Source organism: Strix uralensis, chromosome 5 (genome assembly GCF_047716275.1).
Source record: "Strix uralensis isolate ZFMK-TIS-50842 chromosome 5, bStrUra1, whole genome shotgun sequence".
NCBI classification, from domain to species: domain Eukaryota; kingdom Metazoa; phylum Chordata; class Aves; order Strigiformes; family Strigidae; genus Strix; species Strix uralensis.
This window is the reverse complement of record NC_133976.1, coordinates 39,395,557-39,409,477: the sequence shown is the minus strand read 5'-3', so window position 1 is coordinate 39,409,477 and position 13,921 is coordinate 39,395,557. Positions and strand designations below refer to the sequence as shown.

Here is a 13,921-nt window from a genome sequence, read left to right as displayed (position 1 = left end):
TCCCCCTACTCCCAGAGGAATGCAGGCTTTGCGGAAGAGAAGCATGTACGAGTGGTGACGTAGAGCTGAGAACAAGTTGTTGTGTGGGAGAGACAAGATACGACAGTGAAGGATCATCACGTTTCCTCTCTATGTGGAAGAGCCAAAGTGGCAGCCACTGAGTTGTTCAGTAGCTGTTCCCAGTGGGGTGGGAAGAGGCTTCCCCTTCACATCTGACAGGATGTAGTTGTGCTTAGTCGCCTTCTGGGGCCACCTGGTGCTGCACAGGATTTGGACATGTTTACTGGGTTCAGTAGTTATAACCTGGATGTGCGGCAGCAGCAGTGAAGGAAACATCCTCTAACCTGTTGTGAAGACTTGAAGGAGGGAGTGCTTTTAGGCTTTATCACATTTGTAAACAACATCCTTGGGTCAATAGCTTTCACAGCCAACCTCGAGAGACACGCAAATGGTTCAGTTGCCATAAACCGCCTGATATGTTGAATGCCTAGACTTGACTGTTGACGAAATATCTTCCGACTTTCCTTTTATTCCCTGTTATGTGTCCCCATTGGTATCCTTCAAAGGGTGTTAAATGGAATACAAAAAATACCTAAAGATTTAATATAGTACAGTACCAAGCACTTTATATATATATGTTGTCCAGTGTATAATCTTTGTAGGGTTACATTACTGTTGGTTTGTTACAGTGCGCAGAGCCCTTAGTCTTGGACAGAGGTCCCCCCTGTATAGTAAGAGCAATGTAGAATGATATAAAAGGGTCACAGCATGGTACCTGTCTCAAAGAATGAATCAATTCATGTCATTACAGGATAGAGATGCCACCAGGTTAAAAATAGGCAGGAAAGTGCAAAAAGCTGTTTATCTGCCTCACAGTCAATAGCTAAGGCAATAAGCCTACAGTAATAGCTGTAACAGAATCACAGAATCATCTAGGTTGGAAAAGACCTTGAAGATCATCTAGTCCAACCCTTAACCTAACACTGACCATTCTTAATTACACCATATCCCTAAGTGCTACGTCAGCCCAACTCTTAAACACCTCCAGGGATGGGGACTCCACCACTGCCCTGGGCAGACCATTCCAACGCCTAACAACCCGCTCTGTAAAGAAATGCTTCCTAATATCCAGTCTAAACCTTCCCTGGCACAACTTGAGGCCATTCCCTCTTGTCCTATCGCTTGTTACTTGGTTAAAGAGGCTCATCCCCAGCTCTCTGCAACCTCCCTTCAGGTAGTTGTAGAGGGCGATGAGATCTCCCCTCAGCCTCCTCTTCTCCAGACTAAAGTTCCCTCAGCTGCTCCTCGTATGACATGTGCTCCAGACCCTTCACCAGCTTCGTTGCCCTTCTCTGGACACGCTCGAGTCATTCAATGTCCTTTTTGTAGTGAGGGGCCCAAAACTGAACACAGTAATCGAGGTGCGGCCTCACCAGGGCCGAGTACAGGGGTAAGATCACTTCCCTGTCCCTGCTGGCCACGCTATTTCTGATACAGGCCAGGATGCCATTGGCCTTCTTGGCCACCTGGGCACACTGCTGGCTCCTGTTCAGACGGCTGTCAATCAACACCCCCAGGTCCCTCTCTGACTGGCAGCTCTCCAGCCACTCCTCCCCAAGCCTGTAGCGCTGCTGGGGGTTGTTGTGGCCCAAGTGCAGCACCTGGCATTTGGCCTTATTGAAACTCATCCAGTTGGCCGGAGCCCATCGCTCCAGCCTGTCCAGGTCTCTCTGCAGAGCCTCCCTACCCTCGAGCAGATCAACACTCCCACCCAACTTGGTGTCGTCTGCAAATTTACTGAGGGTGCACTCGATCCCCTTGTCTAGATCATCAATAAAGATGTTAAACAGGAGTGGCCCCAAAACCGAGCCCTGGGGGACACCACTCGTGACTGGCTGCCAACCAGATTTAACTCCATTCACCACAACTCTTTGGGCCCGGCCATCCAGCCATTTTTTTACCCAGCAAAGCGTGTGCCCATCCAAGCCTCGAGCAGCCAGTTTCGCCAGGAGAATGCTGTGGGAAACTGTGTCAAAGGCCTTACTAAAGTCAAGGTAGACAACATCCACAGCCTTTCCCTCATCCAGTAAGCAGGTCGCCCTGTCGTAGAAGGAGATCAGGTTTGTCAAGCAGGACCTGCCTTTCATAAACCCACGCTGACTGGGCCTCATCATCTGGTTGTCCTGCATGTCTTGTATGATGGTACTCAGGATGAGCTGCTCTATCAGCTTCTCGGGCACCGAAGTCAAGCTGACAGGCCTGTAATTTCCCGGATCATCCTTCCGACCCTTCTTATAGATGGGCGTCACATTGGCCAATTTCCAATCTGTCGGGACCTCCCTGGTCAGCCAGGACTTCTGGTAAATGATGGAAAGCAGCTTGGCGAGCACCCCAGCCAGCTCCTTCAGCACCCTTGGGTGTATCCCGTCCAGTCTCATAGACCTGTGTGTGTCTATGTGATGCAGTAGGTCACTCCTGGAATGCGGCGGGGTCGTTCTCCCATTCTGTCTTCTGGCTGAGGAGGCTGGATTCCCTCAGTACAACTAGTCTTGTCATTAAAGACTCAGGCAAAGGCAGCATTAAGCACCTCAGCCTTTTCCTCATCACTTGTTACCATGTTTCCTCCTGTGTCTAGCAGGGGATGGAGGCTCTCCCTGGTCTTTCTTTTGCTGTTGACGTACTTATAGAAATATATCTTGTTGTCCTTGATTGCTGAAGCCAGATTAATTTCTAGCTGGGCTTTAGACCTCCTGATTTCCACCCTGCATAGCCTCACAGCGACTTTGTAATCATTGTGAGTGACTAGCCCCTTCTTCCAGAGGCCGTAAACTCTCCTTTTCTCCCTCAGTTGCAGCCAAAGCTCCCTGTTCAGCCAGGGTGGCATTCTCTGACGCTGGCTTCTCTTACAGCACCTGGGGACAGCCTGCTCCTGTGCCATTAAGACTTTCTTCTTAAAAGTGTCCAGCCTTCCTGGACCCTTATACCCTCAGGACTGTCTCCCAAGGGATTCTGTCAAGCAGGTGCCTAAAGAAGTCAAAGTCAGCCCTTTGGAAGCAGTAGGACTACTTGCTTGTCCACTTGATCATTATCTTTGCAGTCTTTAATTCGAAGAATTGTGTGCAGAGGTTGTAAAGGATGGTACATGAGCTACTGTTACTGGTATTTGGGGCTGTTGCTTTCATGAGGACGAGCAAAAGGAGAGAACAGGAAGATCATTTTGCTTTGCTAGTTAAGAATCTCAGTAATCTGCAAGATGTTCCCTCTGAGATTATCACTGTCTTCTGCCAGGAAGGAGGTGAATTAGCACAGTGAGCATCTTGTTCACTACCACACATTGGCAACTACAAACAATATGCAGGGTATGATTTGGGAGGGGGGAAATGACCCCCACCTACTAACAGCATAAGAGGGTTTGTTTCCTGTAGTCACGGAGTGAAGAGATCTGCTGGCATAGCAGTCACCTAAATATGACCTACTGACTTGTTAGAAGTTGTTTACCATGGACTGTCTAATCTCTTAGCCAGAGGAAATTACAAGAAAGGAAGGAAAAAAAAAAAAAAAGAACCAGTGATGTAATTACTGCCGCTCCCAGAGTGTACCTGCATCGCGGCGCTAGTCCCACTGTAGCGACCGTGGCACCAGCAGTGCAATTCCCCCTGACGTGGCCGGGAGCTGGGGCACTGCACGGCAGGTTTCCAGCCGTGTGTCTGCCTGTTTCAGGTGAAAGCATTTCCGTGCTCAGGGGTGATGCAGGTCAGTTTGTGAATTCTTCAGAGACTATGGCTCACTCCCTGCTGATGATTTGATTGTATTAGTATCAGGGGTGTAGCTAGGTGAGATATATGCTTCTGAGTGTAGCCTGTTTCTCCCTCTGCTTTGTATGTGTGGCTTCTTAAATATGTCGCAACTTGGGGTTGGGTGTTGGCTTGCTGAGTTGGGTTTCATCTCCATGAAATCTATCTGTGCTGTAGAGGGGGAAGCTGGTAATATAAAACACTCGGATAAATCCCTCTAGGTACTGCTATCATGAGGTGTTTTTCCATGTTTTAAGACCCTCCCTGCTAACTATAGAGCGGATGGAGACATCAGTAAATTATAATTTGTTAATAAATTCTTGTGGCCACATACACAACTTTGCTAACACATACAAACGGGTTTTTCCCCTTTTGAGAGCATGAATGGTGTATGACATTTCAGGGCTATCAGGGCTTCCTTGTCTCTTTAGTTACTCTGTTCTTTAGGATGGCATCTATTTCTGCATCTGTCTGTTCTTTGTATTACTTTTCCATCTCAAATAAGCATCTCAATAAGGCTGTTAGCATTCTTTCTCCAGTTGGTTATATTTATTTCCCTTTGCTTTTGGGAATCCTTTACACTGATTTCTAGTTATGTTGCAGTGTGATTTTACTGTTAAATGGGAATTGAAAGATAATTCCTTCCTGTCCTGGGAACAGCTTCCCAATCCACTGATGATGCAATGGCTCATTGTTCTTTCCCAATAATAATTGGGTATATTTTGCATTAATAGGGGTTCAAAAGTTTATGAAGCAACTTTTTGGACCTCTTTTTTTTGCTGTGAAAAATCTGTAGACAGATTAAGAAATGTAACACAATTACATGCCTACAGTATCTAACCCATATAAATATCTGTTTCAGTGTTAATATGTTTAAATTAAAATACTAGGTTACTCACATGTGCAACCTCAGTTACCTTTCATATCTGCCAGTTGTTATGTAGAAAATTCTAGACTTTTTGCTCAGGCTCCCTAGGAAGTAATTTGAATGTGCACTCCCCTCCCCTCATTGGTGTCGTTAACCAGAAGGATTTGCAGGCTTGTTCTTTATTCTGAACTCAGGACAACCACAGGCACAGTGCAATATTGGGAAAATCATATTCCATTTGCTCAGTGACAAAGATTCAATGAAAAAGATCTGGTTGTGGAAATTATTCTTTCCTTTTTGCCCTCTCTCCAATCTGATGGAAAAGATTTATATGTAATAACTCTGACTTGGAGAGGACTGCTTTGTTCCATAAATTGTTAGATTTTTTCATAGGTAGGGCACACATTCAAATAGGGCCCAAAAGCCATCACCATCCATTGGTTCCTGAGAAATTCTATTATGTTTCCTGCCCACTTTTTAATAGAAAAATGTGTGTCTCACACTATCTACTGTCACATTCAATACCTGCAAATAAGTAATAAGGGATGGGACACATAAGCCACATGTTATTGATGAACTCTCTTTTTTTGGTATTGATATGAGTTAGTAAGGCTGTTCAGAGAGCCTTGTCTTGAGTTTAGCTCAGCAGTGCCTCTTCTATGAAAAAGATAATCCTTCCTTCAGAAGCTCTAGTTCATTCTTATTGTAATTTTTTTCTTTAATAAGGGGATGTGTATTCTGCATATGCAATAATATTAGCTTTTTCACTTTCCTTAAATGGAAGAACAAAGCTTTACATGTCTACCTTTTTCTTAAATTATGTAGCTGGATCTATGTTAATATTTTTTCACGCTTCTATATTTCCTGTAGCTGACAGCTTTATTTTCTTGGAGTTTGTACTAGCATACAGTATAGTCAAGCCTGTTATCTTTCTCCTTGTAACAGTGTAGTCCTAAAGCAATGGGAGTTCATTTTACTGTAGAGAAAACAATTATATTGGCTGTTGAGGTATTTTACCAATATATGTTCTTCATTACTTGCTGCATTTTCATCAAGGTGCATGGCTATAAAACAATATTTTTCCTTTTTCTTTCTAATTCATTGGGGTTTTTTGTACTGCATCCACTTAACAGTAGCAGATTTCACTGCAGAGGTTCTGGTTTTAAAAGCCAACAGCTCTTCTAGCCACTTCTTTCTGAGACCTGGTTTTAAATTAAATTATGGTGGCCAAACCCTATCTCTCTTGTATAAAAATGGACTGCTGTCTTTGATACAAGTGTCTAAAGGAGTTTGAGACTTTGCAAGACTTAAATAGTGTAATCAGCAAAGAAGGTTTATAACGTCAAGAGTGTCAGCTGAAAAGAAAAACTGATTCTCCAGAAAATGTTTATGTGGTTCTTGATCTAAGGATTCTATACCAGATAACATAGTCTTTGATTCCTTTACTCATTGATCTGCATTTAAGTATGTATTCATACACATTCTGTAAACGTATTGGTCCTTCGCATCCTGAAGGAAAATATGCAAATAGAAGGATTTGATAATTCTTTAAAGTGTTTGAGCACTCAATTAAAGGACAAGCAAGACAGAAGCCTAATTTCTTCTGATTCGTTTCTCTTGATTGAAATAATAAAATGCATATTATTTCTTCTCTTTTATACACATTTCTTTCCTGAGCTTATAGCTTGTGCTTTTTAAAGCTACAATATAGTTTATTCCCTACCATCAGTCCGCTCTTAAGAGGGATGTAGAAGTGACTCACTTTCTGCCTAATGCTGCCTTTAATTGATGACTCATCTGCTTATCCGATCATCAGTGGTCTCTTAGGCACTGAGGTTGAGCAGTAGGTGTTCCATGTAGCCCCCTATTTAGATACAGACTGTTACAGTGCTGTTCTTGAGGCATAAATGTGCCTGGCCTATTTGGCCACAGCTTTCTGATGTTTTCCCCAGTCAATCATTACAAGAGAAAAGGAACCACCCAGTGACAGATCCCAAAGCAAAAGGAATGCATCTTTACAGCAGGAATATTCAAAAGCTTCTGGAAGCCTTTCACTCCTGAACAGGGATGGTCCCTCTCTCACTCGAGTCTTTGACATGTGAAGCTTCTTAACATGAGAAAAAGGAAATTTCTATGATTATGTTAAAACCAAAAAGGCCTTTGTATATCAAGTCTGTCATCAAGTAAGCCTTATCTCCGATTTGAGTTTTACCCCATCCTTTTCAGCTCTGCTATTCAGAGCCCTTGTCATCAAGTCTAAACATGACACTGAGCATTGAGTCAGCATTCAGAAATACCCATCCTTGTCTAGCTCACAGCAGCTCTTGTGTTCTCCATTGTTAGTTCACACAGTATTTGGGTAAAAATTATATTGCTTTTAACATTATATTTAACAGTAATTGGAAGTGTTGCTTGTTTCTGTTTAGATGAGAGTCCTTACACAAAGTCTGCAAACCAGGCAAAGGCACCTGATGGAGCACTGTCTGTGAGGAGACAGAGTATTCCAGGTAAGACTTTGCTTTGCTTTTTATAACACCTAACGTGTTCATGAACAGCAAGGTAATACTCACCGAAGTTCAACTAGTTATAAAAAGCAAATTAATTACAGTTACTACCAAGCAACTTTATGAGGAGGGTTCCATGGGAGCTGTAAGGAATTCTCACATTTAGGCTACCTTGAGCTTTTGCTATGAAGAACATCCCTGTGTCTCCGTCTTTTGCAGCAGATTTGAGACATAGATTACAACAACCTTTTCATCAGAGGCTCATGTATTTTCAGTCCTCATGAAATCTGCTCTTTGATATATGGTTTTGATGGTATAGGGAGATTGAGTCATATTTTCCACCACTGATCGGACAGGCTCAGAAATCTAGTAGAGAAACACTCTGTCAGACTTCTCATCTTCACTTGATTTTCTGCCACACATATGCCCATCCTTGTCTTTTCTGTCATCGCATTGCACAAAGCTGGACCACTGATTAAATGGTTAAAATATGTGATCTTCAAACCTGTGTCTCTTTAATTACTTCAAACAAGTCTGCAAAATATGCCCACGAAAAGCAAGTTTTATATATATTATGCAGCAATCTAAAGGGTTTTTTACCTCAAGTAAAGTTGTAGAGATCTTTTAATGAAAACAAATGTACACTGACAAAGGTTGTGCACAGGCAGAGTAACTGATGTTGCCAGTCTCACCTCAAGCACACTAACCTCTGACTCGAAGGGAAGATGTATTGGAATAGAAATCAGAAACTGTAAGGTCATGTCACCCACCTTCTAATGACTAATGTTAATATTCTCTGCACTCCATGGCCTTATTATTGAACAAAGTCATACAACCCACAGGGAGGCTATGGATACAGGGGATGGAGCTCAGACCTTTACCACTGCCAGGCTCAGATCTCATCCCCATAGCTGTAGCGTTTCTGAAAGGCCGAAGTACATGTTTTGTGGATGCTTTATGTGCATGTTTGTACGTGTGAGAGAGAGATGGATGATTTACTTTTGCTCATAATGAACATTTCTGTCTGTTGAAAACATCCTAGTGATTTAAAGATTGTTATTTTTATGGTAGAATCATGAAGATCATGACCGTTGTGAAATGACATGACTACAGTGTCCAGTGTGTAGTTACTGTTATGAGAAAATCTTTCATTATACAAGTACCAACCAGGTATTTTTTTCTCCAAGTCAATATAAATCAAAATGCATTGTACTTTAGAGTAAATCAAATCATTGTTCTTTAGAGTGAATACCTCTACATGGGTACCTTTTCAGGTAATGCTTTAGCTCATAGGTTGCTAATATTTAATGTACTAAGTATCTACTTTTTGTAAAAAATCTTCTTAATTTTTTTACTGTGAACTTAGTAATTGTCATTTATGGTATGGTTACTGTATTTATAAAACACTTATGCTAAGTCTGAATACAGCCTGAAGTTCATGGTTTCACATGACATTTTGAGAACTCCTGATGATTTTTACTGGTATTCTTTAAAGAGAAGGTTTGATGAAAATTGAACCGGTGCAATTTTTTTTAGAGCGTTTGATAAGATTAGGAATCTCAAGTGTTGAATAGCCATCATGACCAAAGACCATTTATTTTGGATTTTTTTTAAATGTGCTGTATACTCTGGAGTTTTTGAGAGCATTGCAGATAAATCTTTCCTGTGTGCTCTGAGTAAGTCACAGTTTGTTCAGAGAGACAATACTGACAAGTGTTTGGTGAAGTGTACTCTGTTTCATTTCAGGTGTTCTGAAAAAACTGTTCTAAGCTTATCTATGTTCTTCAGCTTTTAATATAGTGAAGACATTTATCTTAATGTATTGTTGCATCTCTAGACCGTAGGAGTCCCAAAGGATAAATGAGATTGAGCTGGTTGGATATTTAAAAAAAAATAATTAAAACTTATTCATGCCCTGACAAATTCATATTCTAGCACAGTGGATGTGGGTTTACATACATAAATAGCTTTGTAAAACTAAGTACTATTTTGAGAAGTTACTTGAACATTTGGGAGTTGACTGAAGATTCTGAAAATAACCTGTAAATGTTTATATCACTTGGACACTGAGAAAATTTGACCCCACATTTCATATGTAAGCTAGCACCTTGTAAGTAGCGTCTATTCGTGCTTGTCCTTGGGCAGTTTATCCACATTGTGGATTAGTCTTGACACAGATGTAGAAGCATCCCAGCTAGCCAGCTTGGCTTGGCTGTAGGAGATGTACTAGTAGTATTAACTAGTAGCATTAACTAGTTTGAGATCAGAAGTAGTACAGCTGCTTTTGCTTGGGGGCAGGATTGTGCTTCTGACAAGATGTAGGTCAGCTCCAAATAGCTTTTGAATTGGAAGGTATGATGCAATGAATCTGGTAAATTCTTCTAGACCTGGATGGAGATGTGTCAGCTGGAGTTACTGTCAGTAATCCTTACATGGAGAGCATACGCTGTAGGGAGAGCATTCATTTCTATTCCCTATAGATGGTATGCCTGATAAAACATCACATTCCTGAAGTGCTGTTTTTTCAAGCTTGAAGTATGGCAGTGCCTTTGACAGTATAGCTGTCTAATCCACTTGATGCTCTGTCATTCCTGAGACATGGACAGCAGATGTCTTATTCCCAAGGAATGCACTGGCCATTGAATCAGCCAAGAGAAAAATTCTGGTTTTTAGCAAGGTAAATGATCTTATACTGAGCTTTGCACAGATTTGAACAGTTTGGAAAAAATACTAATGAAAATATATATCCAGATTGTGTGATGTAAATCTTCCAGCGTCATGTGGGACCACGTCATCTCCCTGTGCCTGGTGAAAGTTCCCTCTCATGACATTTGAATTCACTTTAAAGGATCCCAGTGCTCCTTCTTTGGCCACGTATCAAAAAAGGGAGCATTTATTGCTATGAGACCTGAAACTACTATACCAACTGTAAACCCCAAGAGGTTGTTTTTATCCCTTCATGTGAAACGGTATTGAAAGTGCAGTATTGATGAGCAAAGACTGAATGCACAGAGAATTAATATAATTCTATAGAGGTTACATGGAGCTCAGACTTGGTTTATTTTACAGGAAAAAAAATGTTGAAATAATCATTTTATAATTAAAGTCAAATGAGCACATACTGTGAGATCAGTGCACTAAGTTTAATTCCTTTCATCCCCAGAAGCAGGGAATGGATTAAGCATCTCTCTGGAGCAGAACTTGCTTGCTTAAGATGCAGAATGCATTATTCATGTAACAAGACTACATGTCATATTTATCATGTCTTCACATGGTGCAAAATCAACAAGCAACAGATTCTTTCAAAGGGATTTACAGAATTGCTGAAATTATAGTTAATTCAAATTATATGCATTAATATAATTGCAGTTTGAAACTTGGACTTAATTTTGCAGATGTGTAGGTGTTTAGTTATATCTATATATACATGATTGTTTGAAACATTATTTAGCTTTACAGTCAGAATTTCTTAACATAAAAATGAGGCTTGAGCTAGAGCCAGCATGACAAGCAGCCTGCAAAGTAAGAAACAAATGGATTTTCTCTTCTGAACCTTTAAATTTAGACTGTGGACCAGTATATAATGAAACCTTATTGATACTCTGCCCATGTAGTAGGTTACAGAAGCCAAGGGGGTGTGTACTGTGCCTCATTCATGAAACTAGCACTGTCAGATTAGTACTTGGGTGCATAGATGAAAGCAATGTGTTTCAAAATTCACAGATAAGACCCTTCGCTCAGAATCACAGATGCAGTTGAAAACGTCTGTCATTTAAAAATAAAGTATTTGATACTCACTTGTTAGCTAACCTCTCAAATCCCTAGGTTTAGATGGCCATAGCTCCCGTTGAGTTCCTGGGCTGAGGTTTCCTCCTGGCTTGCCGAGGGTCCAAAGCGGTGCCTAGCCGAGGGGAAGCATTAGGTCAATATCACTTGAGTCAAAGGTGTCGTTCCTGTGGTTGCTTATGCCTGCAGGAGCTTTAAAAAGGGCATCAAATATTCCAACAGTACTGATACATTGTCAAGAGCTGATGACACTGGTCAAGAGACACTTTGAAATCAAGGAGACTTTAACATATGCTTAAAGATAAGCATGTTCTCAGTGCTGTCCTGAATATGGATCGACTGAATAGCTGCTCCCATGCTTTCCAGACTAAAATTCAATGCCCTCTTACTTGTTTTAACAACATGGAGAAACCTGTCAACACTAATGCTGTGCAAATTGTTCATTTATTTATTTACTTATCTCGTTTCAGTTCACTCACTGACAACTGGGGGGATGAAGGGAGAAATAAATGACCTGACACAAGCATAAAAATAATTCCTTCATGAAGCAAAAAAAAAAAAAAGACACCATAAATTTGAGGCTGATTAAAATATTTCGTAAAATCTGCAACAAAAGTTTCATTTTGGTTTTAGTCCAATTCTGTATGTGCTTTTTATTGAGTCTTAAAGTTAGTATTGTTAAAAAAAGACATTAAAATAGTCAAACCCCCCAGTTTTTAAAGAGGTGAAATGTTTCAGCTTCTCAATGTTTTGTTTTTGTTGGCTGAAATCATTAGTAAGTTTCAGTTAAATTCTGCAAATAGTTTTGATTGGATCTAAAGTCTGTTTTTTTAGGGAAAAGCTAATTTGTACCCAATCTATTTGACATTAAATTAAAAAAAACCCCATAGTTTTTACTTCTTGCATCTACTGACTCAGACACCTGTGCTATTGGGAGACATAGAAATGTGAGTTTTATTGCCTAAAGTGGTGAAGGGCTCAACTATAGTTACTGTAGTCAACAACTATAATGCAAACTGTAGTCTGGGACAGCTGTTTGAATCATCTGTGAATTCAGAGAATTAGTTTAGCTAGGAGGATTGCAGTCATGTAGCTGTCTCTCTCCTAAGTAAATTCTTGTTCAAAGAACTGGCACCAAATAACGAGGAGACATAATGGGAATAATTTCCTCAAAAGGGAAATTTCTGTTTTCTCTGGGACAGAAGTAGAACACAGCTGCCTGCCTTCTGCCCTGCTCAGCACACCTAGCAAAAGGTGCCTCCTCATCATGTTGGTTTTAATCCACTGTTATTTCACCTCCTGCATAACCCTTGTGCTCTAGCTGTGCTGGCCTCTGGGACCCCCAGGAGCCATTATGCCTTCCCAAATCTCATTCCAGCCACCTTCCACTCCACAGTGATATCTCCTGAACAGGAAAAATGTCTGTATTTACGGTGAGAGTGCATGCCAACCCTTATGGAGAAGCGCAGGAAAAACCAAACCTAGATGTTATAAATCATTTCTTTGACATTTTCTCTACCACAGGGAGCCTGTTTTTGTCTCTAACCAATCTTTTTTATTATTATTTGTCATTTGCAAGATTTGTACGCAGTTGCAGGGATGTACTAACAGGTCAGTTGTTAAACTAGGTCGCTCTACTCTGAAGGAAAATTGTCAAGACTTTGAAGTCTGAAATTAAAGTGACCAGATTTTTCAGTTCCTTTGTACATGCATGAATACTGAACTTTCTTTCCACACTACGTGATTCTTTGAAGCATGCTATAATACAGGTTTCCTATTTCAGCGCAGTGTTTGATCTCAAAAACGGGGCTGGCCATCAAACTGGAAGGAAAATACAGAGTGAATGTACAGCCCTGAGTGCATCCTCTGCAGTGGCTCAAGCTCTGGTATTGCTGTTGCTAGCAGTTTTGCAGCCTCGTTTTTGGGGAGTTTGGTAACAGAATTTTAATGTAAAAATGAAATGTTAAACCGACATAATTTTAGGGTAGGCCGAATTTTGAGCTACTGAGTTAGAAGGGAGCATATGCAAATCAAAGAACCTTAAAATGCCTTGTAAGGGTAATATTTACAGAGACGATACTAAAAAAATAATTACTGTATGATGTGGTGTCCTCGGTAATTGCTTAGGATACAAAATATTCCTAGGAGAAGTCATGAAATACTAAATTATTGTAATAAAAACAATAATTAATGTCCTGGGAATTCTCAGCCTCTGAAATGTTTAAATACACAATGTATATGTCAGTAGAAAACAGTAAGGCAGTTTTCTTCTGATCCTTGGCTTTGAACACATACAGGTGCTATTTAGCTGTTTACAGAAACACAAAATTATGCCTTTTTTTCCCCCCTCCCTGACCCACAGCCTGCTGTGCAGCAAGTGTTCATATTCTGTCTCAGACTACACCAAATGCGGTTTTCCTGAGGGGTTTGTCTACTCCCCACAACTAACTGGAATGTAGGTCAGCTGGAAGCTGAAGAATTTGAAAGACCACTCTAGCTTCTTCACTGTGGTTCTTCACTGTGGTTTGGGGTTTTTTGTAACGTATAGAACTGACTGTTTAATCCTGAAAGCAAAAATATATTGCTATAGGAAAACAAGCAAAGGTTGTGAAGAAGTAAGAAAATAATTGAGAGTTAAAATATATATATGATTCTGGGATCCAGTATAGATTACAGTTAGAGACAGAACATGTGATCCAGTTACACTGTGCTTGATTTGCCAATATAAAATTGTATTAGCTGAATTAAACATTTGTGTGCTGTGCTACAATTTAAATGAAAAGGTCTGTACAGCATAGTATAATAGTAGAATAGATAGAGTGCATTATTTTTCTTTTACAAGATAATCATGGAAATAAGGTGAAAATACAGAAAGTAATACCAAGAGATAAGAGGAATTGAAAAAAAATCCACATGGATTTAAAAAAAAGTTTAAAGACTTCTTATGTGATCCAAGGATACAAGTTGAA

At 40.4% G+C, this 13,921-nt stretch overlaps 1 protein-coding gene across 8 annotated transcripts in view; it reads left to right on the top strand.

The window, feature by feature from the left end:
• Window positions 1–13,921, top strand: part of GRIP1 (glutamate receptor interacting protein 1) — a 341,423-nt gene that overhangs the window by 220,809 nt on the left and 106,693 nt on the right. For all 8 annotated transcript variants that reach the window (XM_074870519.1, XM_074870522.1, XM_074870516.1 and 5 more), the window contains exon 2: window positions 7,089–7,169. In XM_074870519.1, the coding sequence (XP_074726620.1) occupies window positions 7,089–7,169 (81 nt within the window). The remainder of the gene's footprint in view (window positions 1–7,088; window positions 7,170–13,921) is intronic.